Genomic DNA, 20595 nt, shown 5'->3' on the forward strand with positions numbered 1-20595 from the left:
TGAAGATAAAGGTAATGAACTAGAGCAGTGGTTCTCAAACTGGGGGTAGTTACCCCCTTGGGGGTAATGAAGCCGTTTCTGGAGGGCGGGGGTAACGAGGCACTTTCTAAATTTTATTTTCTATTGATTACCAAAGAAATAATGCTTTAATTCCAATTTGTAATAAAAGGAACAATGCTTTAATTTAAATTTTTGTCAAAGGAATAATGTCTAAAATCTAATTTTTTATTTCTTAAGACTTAGAGTAAAAGTAAAATAAGTTCTTAAATATAAAATGCATTAGAAATTAAGCATTCCAATAACTTTCTTTCCTCTATATTATAACTTCACATAACTGAAGAGGAATGGGGTAGGGGTAATGGTGATCTATCACATCACTGCCCCAGGGGGTAACCATACCAAAAAAATTGAGAACCACTTAACTAGGGGATATTGGTAGGACAATAGGATCAACACAAACTGTAATATCTGAGGAGGTCAGGATAACCCTTCACATATAAATAATGAAGCAAGGGAAATAATCATTAAGGAACTGAACAACAATACTTGGAAACAAATGCCTATTCGAAATGGGAAAGTAATTAACGCCTATGGAATAAGTTTAAGAGACCATAAATGAATATATCAACAGATATATATACCGTATATAAATGTAAATAAGTTAACCACAAGAAGGAAATGATATTTTAGAGGTAGAGATGGGACAAGAAGAATGGAGGAGTAAATATTACACCAGTTCTGTATAAATTATTGCAAAGTATATTGAATGGATACAAAGACTGAGGACCTTAGGATTGGCCTAGAGTTAATCCAAGCTGGACCCCAGAAGCATTGCTCTCTGTCTCATGTTTTCATTAATTCTCCTGGGTCTCTTCTTAACTCTCTAACTTTTTCAGCTTCAACTTTGTTTCATTAACAGTTTTTATTCATGAAAAAGTCCCCAAAGGAAAGTCCAGTGAATCTAAGAATGTGACACAATGGTCTCGTTCAACTTGATTACAATAGTGACCATCTAGTTTATGGAAAACTTTGAATCTAACCTTTTAGGAAAACAGTATGTACATGTGTGTGGACAACCTTTAAACAATGTCACAATACTCCTTCAAACTGCATAGCCCTTTAGTTATATCAACACATCCATATCTTGAAAACTATGCTTATTTCAACTGTAGCCTGAGGCATAAGTCATATTTCAATCAAGGTTTCTGGTAGAATGAATCCTCGAAAACTCGAATCTTGAAGATTGTTGATGACAAGGATAGACGTTTCTAAATCTTCATGTAACCTGTAATGAAAGAAATAACTATTCAGTGTTGTAATATGGATAATTTTTCGTACAACACAAATTTAATTACTGAAAATTTTCTTGCCTCAATAACTTATGTTCTGATTGGGAATTTTAATTTTCTGTTAATACCTATTTGAATAAGAACAACCTAAAGGCAGATTTCATGTATCTAAAATGGTATATCTCCAAAAAGATAAATAGGTTTACACTGGTGCTTTAAACTTAATGCTGCCTCAGAAAAAAATTTGTCACTTTTGGTATTCCAGATGCAAAGATCTCTAAAGGATGACCAAAATTTACAGCCATGGGTACTAGACAGTTCCTCAAAGACTTGGAGATGTAGTAATGGTCCTCTTTAGTCCCTTTTTGCATGACTGCTATTCGAAGGATTGGTCTGAGAGCATTAAACCGCTTCATTTGGTAATGGTAGTCACAGCAGAGACCTTGCTGATTCATTCCAGTGGAAATCTAAAGCATAAACACTCCACACAAAGATACTAAACCTTTCACCAGTAATGTTGTCCTATCCAAAATTAATTTTTATCCTACCTAACCTAAACTAGGATGTCAATTCATAAACACTGGGAGATCTGCCACCTAGACGCACCCCACGTAACCTTACCTAACCTGATCTGACATAGGGTGCCATGAATTGTAAAGAGGTGGGATGTGGTTCCTTAAAACTTCCTTGATTACTTCTTGTCCTCATCATGCCACCCTCCCATGCTTACCCTTACCCTGACACATTGACTCCCACTGTGGTCCTCGGAACTGTTATGACTTCATGGTGTGTGGAAAGGGTTAAACGACCATTGCTGACTCTGAATGCCAAATTTATCAAATTCACTTAGAAACAATAAAATAAAACACATTGCACTACCAGAATCTCTCACCTCTTAAGTGAACGTTGTTTTGTGAGCCTACATGTACATATACAACATTCTTTTCTATTCAGTCATCCTATTTCCAACCACACGATTAGAAAAACCTTGGCCTATCTCATATTTAAAGTCACTTTGCTCCTGAGTGCTTTCTGAGCTTGCACAATCAAAACAAGGAGTTTTTCACTTAAATATACTACTTTTGGCAGTCAAATATTGCTACTTAATTTACAAATTAATCTGAAAGTTACCAATAATGGGTCAGAGAACAGCCACCACACAGATTACAATAGGAAGTCTTGGCTAAATAAAAAAAAAAAAAAAAACAAGACAGGCCCGATTACCAGAGAACAAAAGCCAATTGGTCAACCAGGGAATTCACATCACAGTAAGCATTGGCAAATACCTTCCAATTCAAAGCACTAAGCTGAAGAGCAACTCAATACATGGAAGTGGACAAATTTTGCAATGAGTAACACTCTTGTTTGTAAGCAAAACCTCTAAAACTTGATTAGATACTCACCTTGCTTTCCCCCAAATATCTCATTATTGGTCAAAGTAAAAACCGGCTTTCTTCTATTAATGCCTATATCATCACTCAATGTACAGTGACTGTAAACCTGCTAGCTTCAAAATATCCACTGGGCATGAAAACGTTCTTGAAATGGATAAATTTCAAATTAACTTCACCAAAGACTAAATCATATAGGGCGATTCAAGTGCAGTCAGCATGAAGAACCAATAATAATCACTATAAATTCAGTATGGATACTCACTTTCAATGAAATATAATAAAAAAATATTTTCTATTCTGGATAGCTTTAGGCTTCGGACTGTTGACAACCTCCATCTTGCCAAGTACCTATACAGTACCGTGGGACTAGATTCCAATCACTTACATCTCTATAAATACATTTACAGCCTAATGCTATAATATAAGCCTACCACATGAACTTACCAGTCTGATTATGTGTATAAATAACCGGCCCAAGGGTTCCTTGTTTTCGAAAACAACAGTAATTTAAGCTAGCACTGGTGTGACCTTCCATCCATAACATTCACCGTCATCATCTGCAAATTTTGGCCAAGAGAGATGACTCCTGTGAGTAGAGAAACTATTGTTTTTATTTATATTTACGCCTTAGAAAATTAATATTTATGGATATGCTGTTGATAATTTAAAATTTAACTTATTTTTATTGATAAATGCAGGCAAATATCCTTAATCTTAATTAAAATTATGACTTATAATAGGAATTTTGTTACATGAGATGCAGTAAACTTAGGAGAAACATGCCTGAAGGAAAAATGAAAACATTACTTCCAATTACACAGTGAATGAGCTACATGATAATAATAATAATAATAATAATAATAATAATAATAATAATAATAATAATAATAATAATAATAATAATAATAATAATAATAATGGCAAGACTACTTCATTTACAAAATGAAACAATGAGGATTTATTTACCTGTGATTCTTTTCGTCCACTCAGCTGCTGGAAATGATCTCGTTGAAACTTATGGATGACCAACTCTCTCACGTTCATTTCCCACCATATTCTGTAAACTTTCTTACGAGATTACATCAACATTGTCTTATAAGATTGCCATACTCGTAAGAAGTCACCCACAGTACTTACAAATCAAGACGTGCACTGTAGGCGTTACTAATGGGTGTTTGGGGCGTCCCTTGGGCTCCCATCTACACCCTCCACTGTTCAGCTTTTACTTTAACGCCCATACACTCTTCATTTCTTTAATTTGCTGCCCAAAACACCTTCTCAGTGTAACTTGGGCGTTTTCCCAGAGTTCCACCTTTAGATCCTTGCACTTCTCATTTATTTTCTGGACCTCTTTTGCCTTTATACCTTTGGTATAACAAAGATACCCGACTTCCTTTTGAAATGCATGCACTGGTAATATTACGAGAGTTGAGCTTGGAGACGAATTAGTGTAGTTCGCTAACGATTACAACTGGAATAGAACAGAATATAGAGTTTAGGCCAAAGGCCAAGCACTGGGGACCTATGAGGTCATTCAGTGCTGGAAAGGAAATTGAGAGTAGGTAGGTTGAAAGGTGTAACGGAGAGGAAAACCTCAAAGCAGTTGCACCATGAAATAACTGTTAGGAGAGGGTGGATAGCAAACTGGAAGAACGAGGATATGAATGGAGGTAAAGGAAAAAGGAAATGAAAGGGGTTGCAGCTAAATTTAAATATTTTCCAGTTTTTGACATCAAATGCTGCCATCTCCTCACTTCATTATTTCCCATACTATAATCAAGGAAGCCCAGGAACAATCAATCACTTGAAAATATTTATTAGTCATTCACAAAAAAGTTTTCATTGTAAACATAAACACAATGTCACGAGAAAGAACATCTAGCAACTGGCATTGGATATTCATATATATAAACTCATTCCTTATTGCCTCTGTAACAGCAGTGTGTACACACCAGAGGTGCACAGTCACACATCTAAAAAAAAATGGAGTGTTTGATAAGAGACGCAGTCAGTTAACTGCACAGACTATCTTGTGCTACATCACTGAATTTGGAGAATCGTGTGGACTGCCTAAACGCAGCCTTGAGAATCTGTGCGTTCTTGTGTGAGTGAACTTTTGGGAAAAAAAGTTACAAATTCATTTCCTCTATGGGAGGGAAGCTGTACATACTGCATTGATGTCTGAGTGGGTAAAAAATGGGTCCTTAATGTTACAACTAAAACTAGTTATGTATATACAGACTTAGAAAAATTCCTAGTACAAAAATGTGCGATGTTTATCATGGCTTGCCTCTGCACAGTTTTTTTTTATTATTCAGAGCTCGGAAGAAGCTAAGTCATAAAGTAATTCCTTTTTACAAGATAATTTGAAAAAATAGGCTTGTCTATGCTACGAGAGTATTTTGGAACAAAAGAGGGTATAGTTCTCCTTCAAGATATGAATTTTCTCAGTGATGTTTACCCCTAAAAGAGCAATTACCACTGTCATAAAACTAAACACAAAAAACGTACATTAATCTCCTCCAAGATATGAATTTACATCAGTGATACCTACCCTAAACGAGCAATGACCACCGTCATAAAATATAAACACAAAAACACAACTGCCAAAAGTATCTATCTAACAAGCTCCTCTGAACATCATTGACGCCCTGTAATATATATGTATGTACATAACATCTTGTTGTGGTGACTTCCAGTCTTCAAAAAAAGCCCCTTTCAGAGACTGGAGTAGGTGGCAACAACCTGCGTGGCTGACGTTTCGACGTAACCCCAGTATCATGCGGCGTAGCTGAGCACTGGGTCGTCGCCGATCTTGTTGTTGACGAATAGCGGGTGCTTGGTGGCCCGAACGATGACCAGGCCCAGGCGAGCCACCAGGCAGAACACGGAGACTCCCAGCAGGACGACGATGAAGTAGCCCGTTTCCATGGTCGAGTCGGCGTACTTCTTGATGTAGATGCCAGAGAGGGTCAAGACGATGACTGTCGAGAAGAAGAAGAAGAAGAAGAAGAGGGTAATTTCTGAGTGAGTTGGGTTAAAGTGACAGTATCTTAATCATCATTTTTACTCATATGGAGCAAGCCTACAGGGTCAAGACAATGACTGTCGAGTAGAAGAAGAAGAAGAAGGGTGATTTCTGAGTAAGTTGAGTTAATGTGACATCTTTATTATTATTATTCAGAAGATAAACCCCTGTTCATATGGAGCAAGCCTACAGGGGCCACTGACTTGAAATTCAGTCTTTACGGCAGTCAAAACAGATAAAGGGGAACTACTTGTATGAAACAGATCAAATTCTACACATACCTGCATACTGAGTGACTGTATAACGAACAAATCGATCCAAGACAGTATTCTCCAAGATGAACCACAACAGCATAATTCCAGATATTGTTCCAAGGACAATATAAACAATCAACTGCTTTTCCAAGTGAGCTTCATACCTGTGGACAAGAATTAGTAATTAGCATATCAGTGATTAACCTGTGGCCACAGGCTGTTTTAGGGCCAAGAGCCCATGCTGGCTAACTTCTGCTGGCTTAATCTACAGCAGCAATATTAGCTGTAACTAAAATCAAAGATCCATGTGACTTACTGAAGAGCTGTGATCACTTAAATAAATTGCATCTGTAGATCTTTACAGTACAATATTGATATCAGCTGCCTTTACAGACTGCTTTAATGGCAAAGCCCGTGCTGGCTAACTTATACTGGCTGAATATACAGCAACAATATCAATTTTAACTAAAATTAAAGTTTTAGGTGACTTACTGAAGAGCAATTCCAAGGTTGAGCAATGCAGCAATGGTTGACCAAGTGGTGTAGATGGCTAGGCCATTGTGCCAGAGAATTCTGAACATCCAGAGGTCCACCTTTGCGTGTCGGCTCATCCATGGGCCGTGGATGTATACCCTGGAATAAATAAATTATCTTTTTTTTATGTGCTGGAAGGTCATACGATAAAGTATTTTCTCTCAGTTTAATGTTCAAAGACTTGGTGTCATTTTCCACATCCAGATTTTCATGTAACTGGCATTTTCTTAAAACCATGCCAAGACGGATTAGATATATTGATAAAATATTTTCTATTCTTGCATAAAAAAGTAGCATTTCTCTCTTTTGTCATGTACTGAAGGTAATATAATTGCAGTATATTCTCTCACACTGACGTTCAAAGAGCTGTAATGATTCTCCACATCCTAATCTCCATGCAACTGACATTTTCTTACAGCTATGACAAGACAGATTAAACGTATCAGTAATCTTTCCTGTTCTTAAATAAAACAATAAACACACTTCTTAAAACCATGACAAGCCAGATTAAAAAATTATCAATAATCCTTTCCACTCTTAAGTAAAACAATAAACACAGTTTCATACGTTCCATGGATGATCCCCAGAGCAATCCAGTTCGAGAGGCAGATGACCCACATGATGGCTGAAGAGATGATGATTAGTTCCCTGTCCCACAAGAAGAGCCACACAACGTTGGCCAGGAGATTGATCGAGTAGACAATCAGGAAGGCTGGAGTCACCACGGGTGGACTGACGTACACAGGACCCACGGCATTGCGACGACACAGCAAGATGAGAGCTACAGGTGGTTGTGAGAGGAATGATTGATGATTGTTTAGAGGTACACTGTTTAACCTTGACTTTTCATTCTGTTCCTGAGTTGTCCTGCTATTAGAGGCACTGAGTGTAAAGATGGTATATTCTTTAACCTTGGCATTTAGTTGTTCCTAAGTTGTCCTGCTATTAAAGGACTGTGATATTAAATTATATTCACACAAATGAAAAAAAGGTAGACTGATTAACCTTCACGTTTCATTTTATTCTCAAATTACTGCAAGCACTGAGACTGAATTATGGTCGCAAATGTAAAAATGGTAGGTTGTTTAACATTGGCACTTCAGTATATTCCTAAATTATTCTACTATTTCAAGCACTATGGCATCAAATTATGTTTACATCAACGAAAAAAGGTAGACTGTTTAACCTTGGCATTTCATTGTTCCCAAGTTATCCTACTATTACAAGCACTAAGACACTGAACTATATTCACATTCATGTAAAAAGGTAGACTGTTTAACCTTGACATTTCATTTTATTCCCAAGTTATCCTACTACTGTAAACACTGTTACATTGAATTATGTTCAGAAATGTACCAAGATAAACTGTTTAACCTTGAAATTTCATCATATTCCCATAAACTCCTACTATTTAAACACCAAGACATTAAATCATACTCACATAAACGTGAAAAAATGGCTTGCTAATTAGAATTTAATGTAAAATGAGTATTTACATCACGTTTTGCTTAAGGGATGGAACAGTACTTACTGTATAGATGAGCCAACAGGAGCCATATGTAGATGACAGTCCAAATCATAAAGGTGAATCCAGCCGGGGTTACATCAGTGTCGTAGATGGCTGACAGGTTTCCAACAGTCGAGTTAAAAATGCCTGTGGTGAAGACATATCGTTATTTATGCTTGCACTGTTTAGTGTACAATAAAGTACTGTAACTCGTGGACTTGAAACACGTTTATAGTAATGTCTTATCAAAATCGACTGCAATTGAGTGTTTTATTGTACAAATTGTATGAATTGTTTATAAAAATCATAAATCTAATGGCAGGAATTGTCAGGACTACAAAAATTAAAATATTGCTGTTGATAACTATATAATATTGAAATACAAAACTGTTCCAGATTTCAAGTGTTTCCAAATGGCAGTAATTCAGGATAATGTAACTGTAGTTTTGTTTGTTGAGAACTTAATCATTACAGCAAAACAGATTTTAAGACAGTAATATTTCAAAGTTGATGTACGTTACAAATTATATATCCAATACAAAATCATGTCATTTGCAAGTCGCCTACAAAAGATCTACATAAAAATATGTGATTTTTTATATCAGATGTAAAAGGTCTTTAGACCATTATCACAGTGGTTTATTTATTTTTGTGACTTTTATCAGGATTTTAATATAAGAAAGATGAGAAGGTTTACAATAAAAATATATATATTTATACAGTAGGGTATCAAACTTGTTAACCTCATTAGGTTTAATAATCAAATTAGAATTCATGTAAAACAATAAGAGCTTTTTTTTTAATATCCTACAAATCTTCCTTTTCATCAGTATAAAAAGTTTAAAAAATTCTAGAGTAATGATTCTTCTTCTTTTGGATTTACGTCAGGAACAACAGAACAGCAAAGTTTGAACCTCTGACCAATTTTATTTTTAATTTTTACCGTCATTACTTGGGGTATTTGCCTTTAAACTTGCCTGTGGCTCAAAATACATAATACAAAATAGGAGTCACTCATTTATAAGTATATCACAAGGGGGGAAATTTTAATTTGGAATTTAGTTAGATACGAAGTGAAAGCTGGCCCCACACCACAGAACGGTGTTGACTTTCTGAGATATATGCATATTGGGCCGACAATATTATCACACAAAAACGCAGGAAAACTGTTTTGCCTGCTGCGGGTTTTATCACGGTAGAAATAAGAAAAATAAAAGAAGTTTCAGAAAATTCATCCATGCACGTTTTAATATTCATATTGGTAAAGTTATTTACAGACAAAACATGCTGTCTCTATTTAATCTCGTCATACAGGCAATAGATAAGAGATTGGGGCACTGGTGCTATATTTTTCAATACGATGATAATAATGGTTACTTAATTTGATTTAAATATATAGAAAGCTTTGATAGAATTAAAGGCACTAGCAAAGTATTTTCCAGTTTCCAGAATTTGAGTTTCCAGCAGTTTCAAATAACAGGGTTCCAGTTTAACTTAGTCATATTAAGGAAATGTTAGGCATTTATATATATATATATATATATATATATATATATATATATATATATATATATATATATATATATATATATATATATATATATATATATATATATATGTATATATATACATATATAATCGTGCATGATTTTGCCATATACATTACACAAGTCATACATAATATTCAACAGCAAGCCTAGAAAAATACAAGTCCTGTTATGGAATATCATGCCATTGCTAAATCATTGAGACTTAAATTCACTGCTGGGTGCATATCTTGGAAATACCAAGGACCTTGGAACATTCCCAAACTTGCAATGTGAAAAAAATACTATTCCCATATGTACAGGTGTATTTCATTTAGAGGTGCAATAAACTTGATGGTCGTGTCACAGAATGACCTCAGAGGGTAAATTTCATATTAAGGTCCTCCTGCAAGAAATTACCAGAGATTGCAGGAGGTAGTACTGAAACTGCAGGTGCGAAAGGATGGCACATTTAATGTCTAACAATAGTGCCAACTAGAGTTTAGAGTTCGTCAGCTCTTCTTCATCAGATACCGTTTAAGAATCCTGGCTACCATTCTGTTTCCCCTCAGATTTTAACCAAGAGTGGCTGCAACCACTGCGTATGAAATATTGCTCCGGAAAACAAGAAGCATTCAGTTCCTTAACCTTCAGAAAACAGAATATGCAGGAGGGTTTAATTTGAATAGAATTACGCAGACAAGAGAATCCCAAGAGGTTTGACAGTATATGCTGAACAGAAACCGGCTGTCAGTCACAGCAGAATTTATTACAAAACATACGTACCTTTCATAGCTTGAAAAGAAATGACAAAACATGCAAGAAAAGCCTAACAAATTGTGTTCCAATCTTTACAGTTTTTTCCAGACATGCAACACGATGCTTAGGCTTCAAGATGCCATGCAGAAGTAAATAAATAAAAGAAAAACATTCAAGATATGTACAGTTCGTGTGTTTTTACCTTGTGGGGGAACACCTAGGCCATAATCCGTCACAATGTTGTTGAGTTTTGCAAATATTTCTGTGGAGAGAATTGTTCTTGTTGGAATAAGACATTTCTACTGAAACGATATTTCTGGGTCTGAGCTGAAACGTGTTGCTACCTAACTTATTCAGTTCGATGATTCAGTCAGACGTCAGTTTACAGGCCTACTTAATTCTGGAGACTTTCAACAGGTAACCTGTTCAGTCTTAGGCGTTGAACCTTGAATTCAACGCCTTGGGAAAATCAACAAAATTTTTTGAGTTATTTAGTAAATATATTACTGTCCTTTCTTACTGAAGCCTCTGGTACATACTTTAAAAAATTCTCAAGTATTGTAACCTTCCCTTCATACACTTGTAAATACATACTTAAACTGCATTTAGCCTGACGTTTCTCGCATTCCAAATACCTAAATTTACATATATTTCTATCTGCATTCAGACTCTTTGATAACAAATGGTTATTTAGAATCATCGTATAATCTTCTATTCACGTCTCCAATCTTTCAGACCTTCTTCTGTTCCTCTCCTTCCTTAATTTTTATTCATCGATTTTTATTAGATTTTTTAAACCTAACTACATCTATCTCGTTTAGTCGTCTTCAGTGACCCATCAGCTTTCGTTCTCATCTCTGATCTTTTAGATCTTAGGTTCCTTTCCTTCTTAATTTTTATTCATCGATTTTTATTAGATATTTTACACCTAACTACATCTATCTAAGTTCCGTCTTCTTCTATTGTGACCCAGATTGTCAACTATGCACGATTTCTTAATCAAAAAGTACCTAACAGATTGTACACTATCAGCCTCGAAATCACTTGCAGTTTTGACTCAAAAAGTACCTAACAGATTATACACTATCAGCCTCTAAATCACTTGCCGTTTTGACTCAGATACTAATTGCACGCATTTTTTCTAATCACTGGTCAATTATTTATGCAACGAAACTCATGTTGGCGTCGAACCCAAGGACATGACCAGAGGTATCAAGGACGTTTCGAGTGCAAGATCAAGTGTACTTGTCCGTGTGATTACTGATATACTAATTGGTATTTGTTAAATGCCAGACTTGTGAATATCAATATGAAAGCATAATATGTGTACCATTATAATGTTACAACAGATTAGCGTGGAATACTTAAAGTTTTTGCTCCAAAAATTATATATATATATATATATATATATATATATATATATATATATATATATATATATATATATATATATATATATATATATATAATTTTTTTAATGTGAGTCTGTCATCTGAAGTACCGGCCTTACGAATATCACTATAAACTCATAATATGTCTTTCATTAAAATCTTACTGCAGATTAGCATGGAACACTTGGAGTTTTCGCTCCAAAAATATATTTCTATATTTTCTGAATGTGATTCTGTTATCTGATACAGATCACCAGAGAATTTCCTCTAAATTATGATGACAGTTTACTAATGGAGCCTTTCCTTAAGACATCAAATTAAAGTTGCTGAGAGCTATCACAAAGCAACGCTTGTTTCGCGGTTCGAAAAATCTAGGTTAAAATACCAACAACATTAATGAATCTAAGTTACAAATATCAGACATGGTAAAGACATTCCCCTTTTGGCTGGAGTTTTAAAAAATAAACTAATAGATAAATAAAAAAATGTAGAAAAACATTCAAATTATTTACAATAGTGGGTTTACCTCCTCATCCAATTGTTACTAACAGATTTTTCCACTAATAAACAAAAGACAAACTAATTTCTACCATTGCCAACTAGACTCTAATACACACAGTAAAGATAGGTAGTGATGATAACATCATGCAATTTTTTTTTTATAACACGAATCGCCGTCAACACGCTAACAGTAATGCAGGTATTTCTCCTTGACACAAAAAAAGGGGGTTTATCTTTACTAACTAATAACAGGAACTGAGTTTATCTGTAATTCTCCATATAAGAAAATATATTAACCAACCTAGATATAAAATATAATAAAGTATAATTCAAACAACTACATGCTCAGAACTAACAGTTAAAAACATCTTAGGCGTTGGATAAAATTCTTAAACATATATAAAAATCTGCCAGACAATAAATACACAGACACATCCAATGAAGGACCGTTCTTCCCGATAACTCTGACCAAAAATGAAGTCAATACCGACCTCCTGCGTACTGTGGGAACGCAGAGAGCTGATTGAGAGCCACCGTTCCGGCGAAAATCAGGAAATTCACCAGCACTAGCGCTATGCGAGCCCCGCTGTGTTCTCCCATTCTGGAAAGAAAAGAAGAAGAAGGGGATGATGTTGATGATGAAGGAATTCGGTCGGTTTGTTTACAATCTTTTGCCCGGTGTTGTGGAAGGTCTTGTGAGACTTCTCGTTAACTGTGTCATTACGAGGAATGTTGCTGTATTGGATGTTATGTAAATGAGGGTTTTAGTATATATATATTCTTTAAAGCACAAATAATGTTGTAATCACAACCAGATAAAGGTGATATTTCTGCTATATTAAACAAAAAATGTTTATATTGATATGAAAACATTATTCCCTGACAATTCAAAATTCCCGAAATTTTATATATATGAAATTTTATATATATATTATATATATATATATATATATATATATATATATATATATATATATATATTCTTTAAAGCACAAACATTGTTATAATCACAACCAGATAAAGGTGATATTTCTCCTATATTAAAAAAAAAATTTTTATATTATGAAAACATTATTCCCTGACAATTCAAAATTCCTGAAAATTTTTTAATACACATACACACATATATATACATACATACATACATCAAACACATACACACACACATACAAATTACGTTTGTGACCCCACAAACCCAGCGGAATTAAAACACCAAACAAACACGTCAGCTATCACACTGGAAGATTTATCAAGGACAAACTGATATGCCCGATGTTTGCGGAAACAGGGCTTATCGGCGGATGCGAAGCATTGGGCTACTGAGACGGGCAAAAAATCGAAATGTCTCGCCAATGAACTGATAAGAGAGTGGGACCTGCAATACAGTGGGTTTGGGCTTAATGTGGTTAATGGGTCGGGGAAAGATGTATGTGGCTATGTATTTGAAGATGTATATATGAAGATGCATATGAAGATGTATATTACGATATGACGATATGGTGATGTATGTGACAATGTATAGGACAATGACGATGTACGTACATGATGATAAGGCTATGTATATGACGATATGATTGTGAGTATGACTATGTATATGACGATGTACATGATGTGACGATGTATATGCTGCTTTGTACGACGTTTTATATGATGATGTGGCGATGTATAAGACGATGCATATGACGATGTATATGATGATGCAACGATGTGTATGGCGATGCATATGATGATATCGATGTATGTGATGATATATGTGATGATGTACATAACGATGTAAATGATGATATGACGATGCATATGACGATGTAAATGAAGATATGACGATGTTGATGACAATGCACAGGATGATATACATGATGTGACGATGTATGTGACGATGTACATGATGATGTGACGATGTATATGGCGATGTATATGATGATGTGACGATGTATATGACGATATGACGATAGCTATGATGACATGACGATGCATACAGCGATGATTACGACGACATGATCATGCATATGACGACGTATGCGATAATTGCATATGACGATGTATGATATTAACAGCAGTTAACCATTTATAAGTGCTACAAAGCTTCATCATCGTCCTTCGCTATTCCTTAGCGCCGTACTCTGACGATGACATTTAAAGCTCAATATATATATATAAAAAAAAAGTACAAAACTCGACCGCTAATCTTAGAATACCGAGAGGTACAGAAAAAAATCGACCTTCCTAAAAATAACGCGAGTATATCTCCCCTTTCTCACTAGGGAAGACACGCACATACACATGTATATATATATATATATATATATATATATATATATATATATATATATATATATATATATATATATATATATATATATATATAGTTAACAATAAGCAATATCAATCACCAACGTACACTCAATTAAAAAAAAAAAAACAAAAACGTAATTCCCCACAAAAAAAAATTCCTCTTCTGACGCGCATGCGTACGAATTCGATAAAAAAAAAAAAAAAAAAGAGATTTCGTCCCAAATATTGACCTTAGCCCTCTGGGCCATTCGCCACAGAGAAGATCCAGGATGATCGGGAGATGTTTTTTAAGTTTCTAGGTGAGAGAGGACGAATATTAAAAAGATATCTGGCCTTGAGGTTTAATGGAAGGATTTTTATTTTTTGTGTATGGTTAGGTGTTTGTGAGGTAAGGTTTGTTACGTACATCAGTGTATGTATGTATTTTATATGTATGTATGTATTTATATACAAATATATATATGACATTTTTTTATCACACCGTGATTTATAATATACAATCATGAAGCTACAAATGTCGCTTAATATCAAATTCACGCTACCTTGGGAATATCTCCGATGGAGAATTATCACCGAAGGGGAATTTATAAGTGATAAATGGATTGGTACTGTCGGGACGCGATCCCTCGACACAGCACGTACTCAGCAACTCCAGTCGACGTTAACACTGAGAGGATATATATATATATATATATATATATATATATATATATATATATATATATATATATATATATATATATATATATATATATACATATATATGTGTGTGTATGTGTATGTGTGCACACTACGAAATTCCACAAACAACATAAGAAGAGAAACCCACGATTAAAAAAAAAAGACAAATAATACCTCAGGAAAATATACAACGTGCTACCTCCCTACGCCAAATGTACCTGTGTAGCGTAAACACAGCCGAACCAACGCCCTGCAATCAAGCACCTACACAGAGGTGGTGTGTAGGAATGACACTCTACACACCCCTCCCTTATCCCCAAACCCCTCCCCCCCATCAACAAAAAAGTTAATCACTTCTTTTACAGGTATGATTCTCGACCATGACGGAAGTTGAATTGTTACGCACCTCGTCATGGCTTTGAAAAAATATCACAGTTGATGCTCACGTTGTTAAGTAATGACAATAAATAATGGTCATAAATAATGAGAAAATAATTGAGAACAGTGTAAAGATAAAGAGTACTTTGTCAAAAGATTCTTTTTTGTTAATTTTTCATAATTTTTCAATATTGACACTTATCCAGTTTCTGGGGTTACTAGGAAAAAGTCGTGTCTAATTTTTTTTGGATAAATGATTCTCTATGTATATTATTTATTTATTTATTTATTTATTTATTTATCTAGAGAAAAAATTACCTGCGATTTAAAAGGCTTGCTGTCAAATCTTTTGAAAAATTGTCTTCATAATAATAATAATAATAATAATAATAATAATAATAATAATAATAATAATAATAATAATAATAATAATAATAATAATGTAATTTTACAAAACAGTCCAGTTAGCATACGATAGCTCTTGCTATTACCTTCCTCAATAATAATAATAATAATAATAATAATAATAATAATAATAATAATAATAATAATAATAATAATAATAATAATAATAATAATAATAATAATACTAGTCTTATTTTACGAAATAGTCTAATTAGTTTATGATAGATCCTGTTATTATTTTTTACAACAACAACAACAACAAAACCAACAATAAATAATAATAATAATAATAATAATAATAATAATAATAATAATAATAATAATAATAATAGCTAAACAGGCAACACGTTTTTCCCAAGCAATATTCAGAACACCCAACCCACCACAAGCCAAGTCTTGACCTTTCCGAGCAAAAGGTTCGTTTTAAACATGTCATGGCGACCGGGGGTCACACTGAGAGAGAGAGAGAGAGAGAGAGAGAGAGAGAGAGAGAGAGAGAGAGAGAGAGAGAGAGAGAGAGAGAGAAAGGACTCCCAGCTGGGATCGGCTCAGCTGTGAGTTATTCAATGTCTCTCGTGAATTATTCGTCAGGAGCATCGTCGCTTTCCGGAGATGGACGCCCTAACGCGTCTTCCCGGAGGGCGCTTACAAGGGGATGATGATTGCCAGTCCCTACTCGCTCCCCCCACCAACACCGACAGTTATTCATAATCGATGGGTGGTTGGTTGAACGCTGGGCAATGCTGTGGTAGGTTGGCTTTATAATTCACTGCTTAGTTCAACAGATGCACAATGATCCATTCACAAAAAAGGAAGGTACAATTATTTCCTCCGTGTTTAAATATGTATATATCCGTATGTGTACATGTGTATTGGTAAAACACACACAAATACAACATACATATATATACTCCATACCCCACTGTGTACATCTACACTTCCTAGTGTAACGAGGTATTGAAAGAACAACCGATTTCCGCGGTGATAACTTTACGCAGAACAGAAAACGCCGAGATTTCCCCAAAAAAGTTTACGCGGCAGGAAGACGAAAATTGCAGGACCGGAAGTTGCGAAGACACGGTTTGGTGATTTCGCCACTTTTCCTCCGTTCGATTTCCTCCATGGAGAGGGAAGTGGAAGAGAGAGAGAGAGAAGAAGAGAGAGGTAGACAGAAGGGAAGGGAAAGAGAAATTGGATGATCTGAGTTACAGCGGGAATTTTACTGAATATCAAAATCACGACAAAAATCATTCACTGTGATTTCCTCAGTGGAATGGAATGTGGAGTTTAGGCCAGAGACCAAGCGCTGGGACCTACGAGGTCATTCAACGCTAGAAAGGAAATCGAGAGTAGGTGGTTTGAAAGGTGCACTGTGAAAAAATTGTTAGGAGAGGGTGGTTAGCAAGATGGAAGAAAGATAATATGAACGGAGGTACAGTAAAGGGAATGAAAAGGGTTGTAGCTAGGGGTCGAAGGGACGCTGCAAAGAACCTTATGGAATGCCTATTATAATTATTACGGATAATAATTATAATAATAATTATAATTATAACGGGAACTGTTTTTAATATTAAAATTATTATAAAAAATTATTTATCTGATAATTAAAAAGTTCCCTATTAAAAAAAAAAGTCTTTTTGAATTATCTCTAGAGCAATACAGTTAGTTGCATCCCATCGGAAATAGACGGGAAATAAATTCGAGAAAAATAAATATATAATCTGCAAAACCACTGGTTACTTTGACTCCAAATTCTAGTTATTTTATCTTCTGGAAAAGGATTCTTTTTCACATCATCGAGAATTTAGGACATTTTATGTTAACAATATTAAACAGATATTAAAAGCAAATTTAAAAACTCGTCAGGTCAGTGTATAACATACACACTTACATGGTACCATTAAGCATTCACATGTACATGCTAGAGAGAGAGAGAGAGAGAGAGAGAGAGAGAGAGAGAGAGAGAGAGAGAGAGCCTAGCTGGGCTGCCGTGTGTATACTCCCTCTTCGGAAGTAAACAGTTTATGAAGCAAAGGCTTCGTCACGTGCCTGCAAAACGAGCTATTATTATAAGCTTCCGTTTTCCCTTCTACAGTGGTACCAAAGCTAGAGATTTAACATCCACATCCTCCACCAAAACGAGCTGGTAACCCATCCACAATCTGTCCACGCCCAACGCAACACAACCTTGTGCAGCTGGTCGTTCAAGGAACGGCCCAGTGAACGCCTGTACGTTCGCGCATTCGTGAAACACCGTTTACGTTCGCGATTAGCTCGTTGACTGAACGAACGACACTTCCTGGCGTCGGGGGATGTTGGTTTATCATGATAAATTACGATGCTTGTGTCCCTAATGTGGGCAGCCATTAATATCACTCAGAGAGAGAGAGAGAGAGAGAGAGAGAGAATCAACGTTACGGAAATCCTACACTAACAGTTATTTAGACAACCTATAAAAAACAAGTTGAACAGCGCCTGCGCAGTGCCATACCACGGTGACGTCACGGCACTATGACGTCACAGAACCAAACTCGAATCTATATAACAAGTGTAAACATTGACTTGTTTTGATACGATTCTGGTAGTGAGTTCATCAGTTACCCTGTGAAAAAGGTTTTTATTTTAACGAACCGTGGTTTTGCAGTGCTAAATAATATACGTACCATTGTTTACATAGGAAGTGGTATCTAAATAATGGGTGTACCAGTGTTTACATAGAAAGTGTTATCTATAAGAGATAAGTGAATTTTTCAGTTTGTTTTTCATAGTTAGGGCGTTGGCGAATATCACATCTATATAGGTCAGGCCTGGGCAAGTACAAGGTGTACCCAGACGTTTGTAATTCCTAAATCCGAGGAATTTCTTCACAGAGTAAAATTCCTAATAATAATAATAATAATAATAATAATAATAATAATAATAATAATAATAATAATAATAATAATAATAATATTGGACTGACACGCACAAGCCACTTTCGCTCAACAGTGAAGAAAATAATGCATAATAAATTATATATGGATCCTGTAACGAAGATATGAATTACGTATCACGTATTTTCAAATTAGAAATCTAACGTCCACTTATAGCCTTACGATTTAATGACGTATAAAAAAAATAGGCATAGCTTTGTGTACCGCAAGAATGGTACTACTGTACCGTGCAGAACTATTAATAGCATAAGTGGCGGTACCACTTTTTGAGACGGGACGTGCGGTTTGCTGCGTGATACAGATTTGCGTCACGGAGTTGGCATTAAAAAAAAAAACAAACACAGGCCTGACTACGACCGCTGAGAGAGAGAGAGAGAGAGAGAGAGAGAGAGAGAGAGAGAGAGAGAGAGAGAGAGAGGAGGGAGGGAACATAGTGCGTTCTCTGTAAGATAACTAAATCGAGACCAGAAAGAAATCGATACATTTCCACTTGAGAGTTTTACAAGTAAAGATAGCAAGGTTTTCTCTCTCTCTCTCTCTCTCTCTCTCTCTCTCTCTCTCTCTCGCTGAATAGCTTACCTCCAACGAAATATACGAAACTATGAATAACCGCTTCAAAAATAGAATTTTTCATAAATGATAAATTCATACGAGTTTGAGGGGGGGTTTCGTGAATAAGATATTCTTCAGTTTTGCATAATGAATAAACGTATATATTTAGCAGATATATGTTAGGGGAATGAAAGAAAGAAGAGGGAGGAATAATTGAATGAGAGAAGTAACGGATGAAAAGGAACTGAGAATTCTATTTTTGAGTTCATTTAGAATACAGTATCTTAATTCCTACAGCTGTAGTTTCTTTTTGTAATTTCGCAGTAATGCATTGTGTTAATAGCCTCTGTAGCTTGTTTAATAATAATAATAATAATAATAATAATAATAATAATAATAATAATAATAATAATAATAATAATAATAATAATAATTTTGAACCTAACAGAAATTAATAATAATAATAATAATAATAATAATAATAATAATAATAATAATAAATCCCACAGAATCCATTCAGACCTCAGGCTTACGGGATAATCGTAAAAAGCCTGGAAAAATACGTCAGAAAAATACGTCAGCCAGACATCATGTAATTACGAAATTACGTCTCAGTCATGACGTATGCGTCCGCAAATGATTGACAGCTTCGGAATGAGAATCGTAATTTGAAAGGAACCGACTGGAATTACCGTCGCTCGCATCCAATTTTGGTTAAGGAGTTATGACGAAGGAATGGTTTTGGGCAGAGAGAGAGAGAGAGAGAGAGAGAGAGAGAGAGAGAGAGAGATGATTAAAATTGCATATAAACTAATTGAGAGAGAGAGAGACAGAGAGAGATAAACTATTGAAATGGAATTTAACTAACTGTGCATAGGAGAGAGAGAGAGAGAGAGAGAGAGAGAGAGAGAGAGAGAGAGAGAGAGAGAGAGAGAGAGAGAGAAGCTATTAAAAATTTCACCAATCAAATTAAGAACATAGAGACAACGAATTATATCTGCTTACTGTATTCGTACATGGCTTAGGATTGAAAGTCTATTATTATTATTATTATTATTATTATTATTATTATTATTATTATTATTATTATTATTATTATTATTATTATTATTATTAAAATAACTCCCTACCTTTTTTTTACATGAAATCTATAGGAAAGCCTAATTCAAAT

The 20595-nt window shown here is 34.9% G+C and overlaps 1 protein-coding gene and 1 long non-coding RNA gene across 3 annotated transcripts in view; both read right to left on the bottom strand.

Moving 5' to 3' along the window:
• Positions 1-268: 268 nt before the first annotated feature.
• Positions 269-3250, bottom strand: LOC136826106 (uncharacterized). Its single transcript, XR_010849513.1, has 2 exons — positions 3128-3250; positions 269-1285 (listed from the first exon to the last, which is right to left on the bottom strand). It is a non-coding gene; the product is annotated as an uncharacterized lncRNA (long non-coding RNA).
• A 1233-nt stretch (positions 3251-4483) lies between these two features.
• The window catches only part of LOC136826105 (uncharacterized), a 98835-nt gene continuing 82723 nt past the window's right edge, over positions 4484-20595 (bottom strand). The window contains exons 2-8 of one of the 2 annotated variants that reach the window (XM_067083079.1): positions 12675-12784; positions 10494-10553; positions 8031-8153; positions 7067-7280; positions 6458-6598; positions 5993-6129; positions 4484-5667 (exon numbers count right to left, since the gene is read on the bottom strand). In XM_067083079.1, the coding sequence (XP_066939180.1) occupies positions 5462-5667; positions 5993-6129; positions 6458-6598; positions 7067-7280; positions 8031-8153; positions 10494-10553; positions 12675-12783 (990 nt within the window). In that variant the 5' untranslated portion in view covers position 12784 and the 3' untranslated portion in view covers positions 4484-5461. The remainder of the gene's footprint in view (positions 5668-5992; positions 6130-6457; positions 6599-7066; positions 7281-8030; positions 8154-10493; positions 10554-12674; positions 12785-20595) is intronic. The other variant, XM_067083080.1, reaches the window with a different exon arrangement.

The sequence above is a fragment of the Macrobrachium rosenbergii genome, chromosome 40, assembly GCF_040412425.1.
Source record: "Macrobrachium rosenbergii isolate ZJJX-2024 chromosome 40, ASM4041242v1, whole genome shotgun sequence".
Taxonomy (NCBI): domain Eukaryota; kingdom Metazoa; phylum Arthropoda; class Malacostraca; order Decapoda; family Palaemonidae; genus Macrobrachium; species Macrobrachium rosenbergii.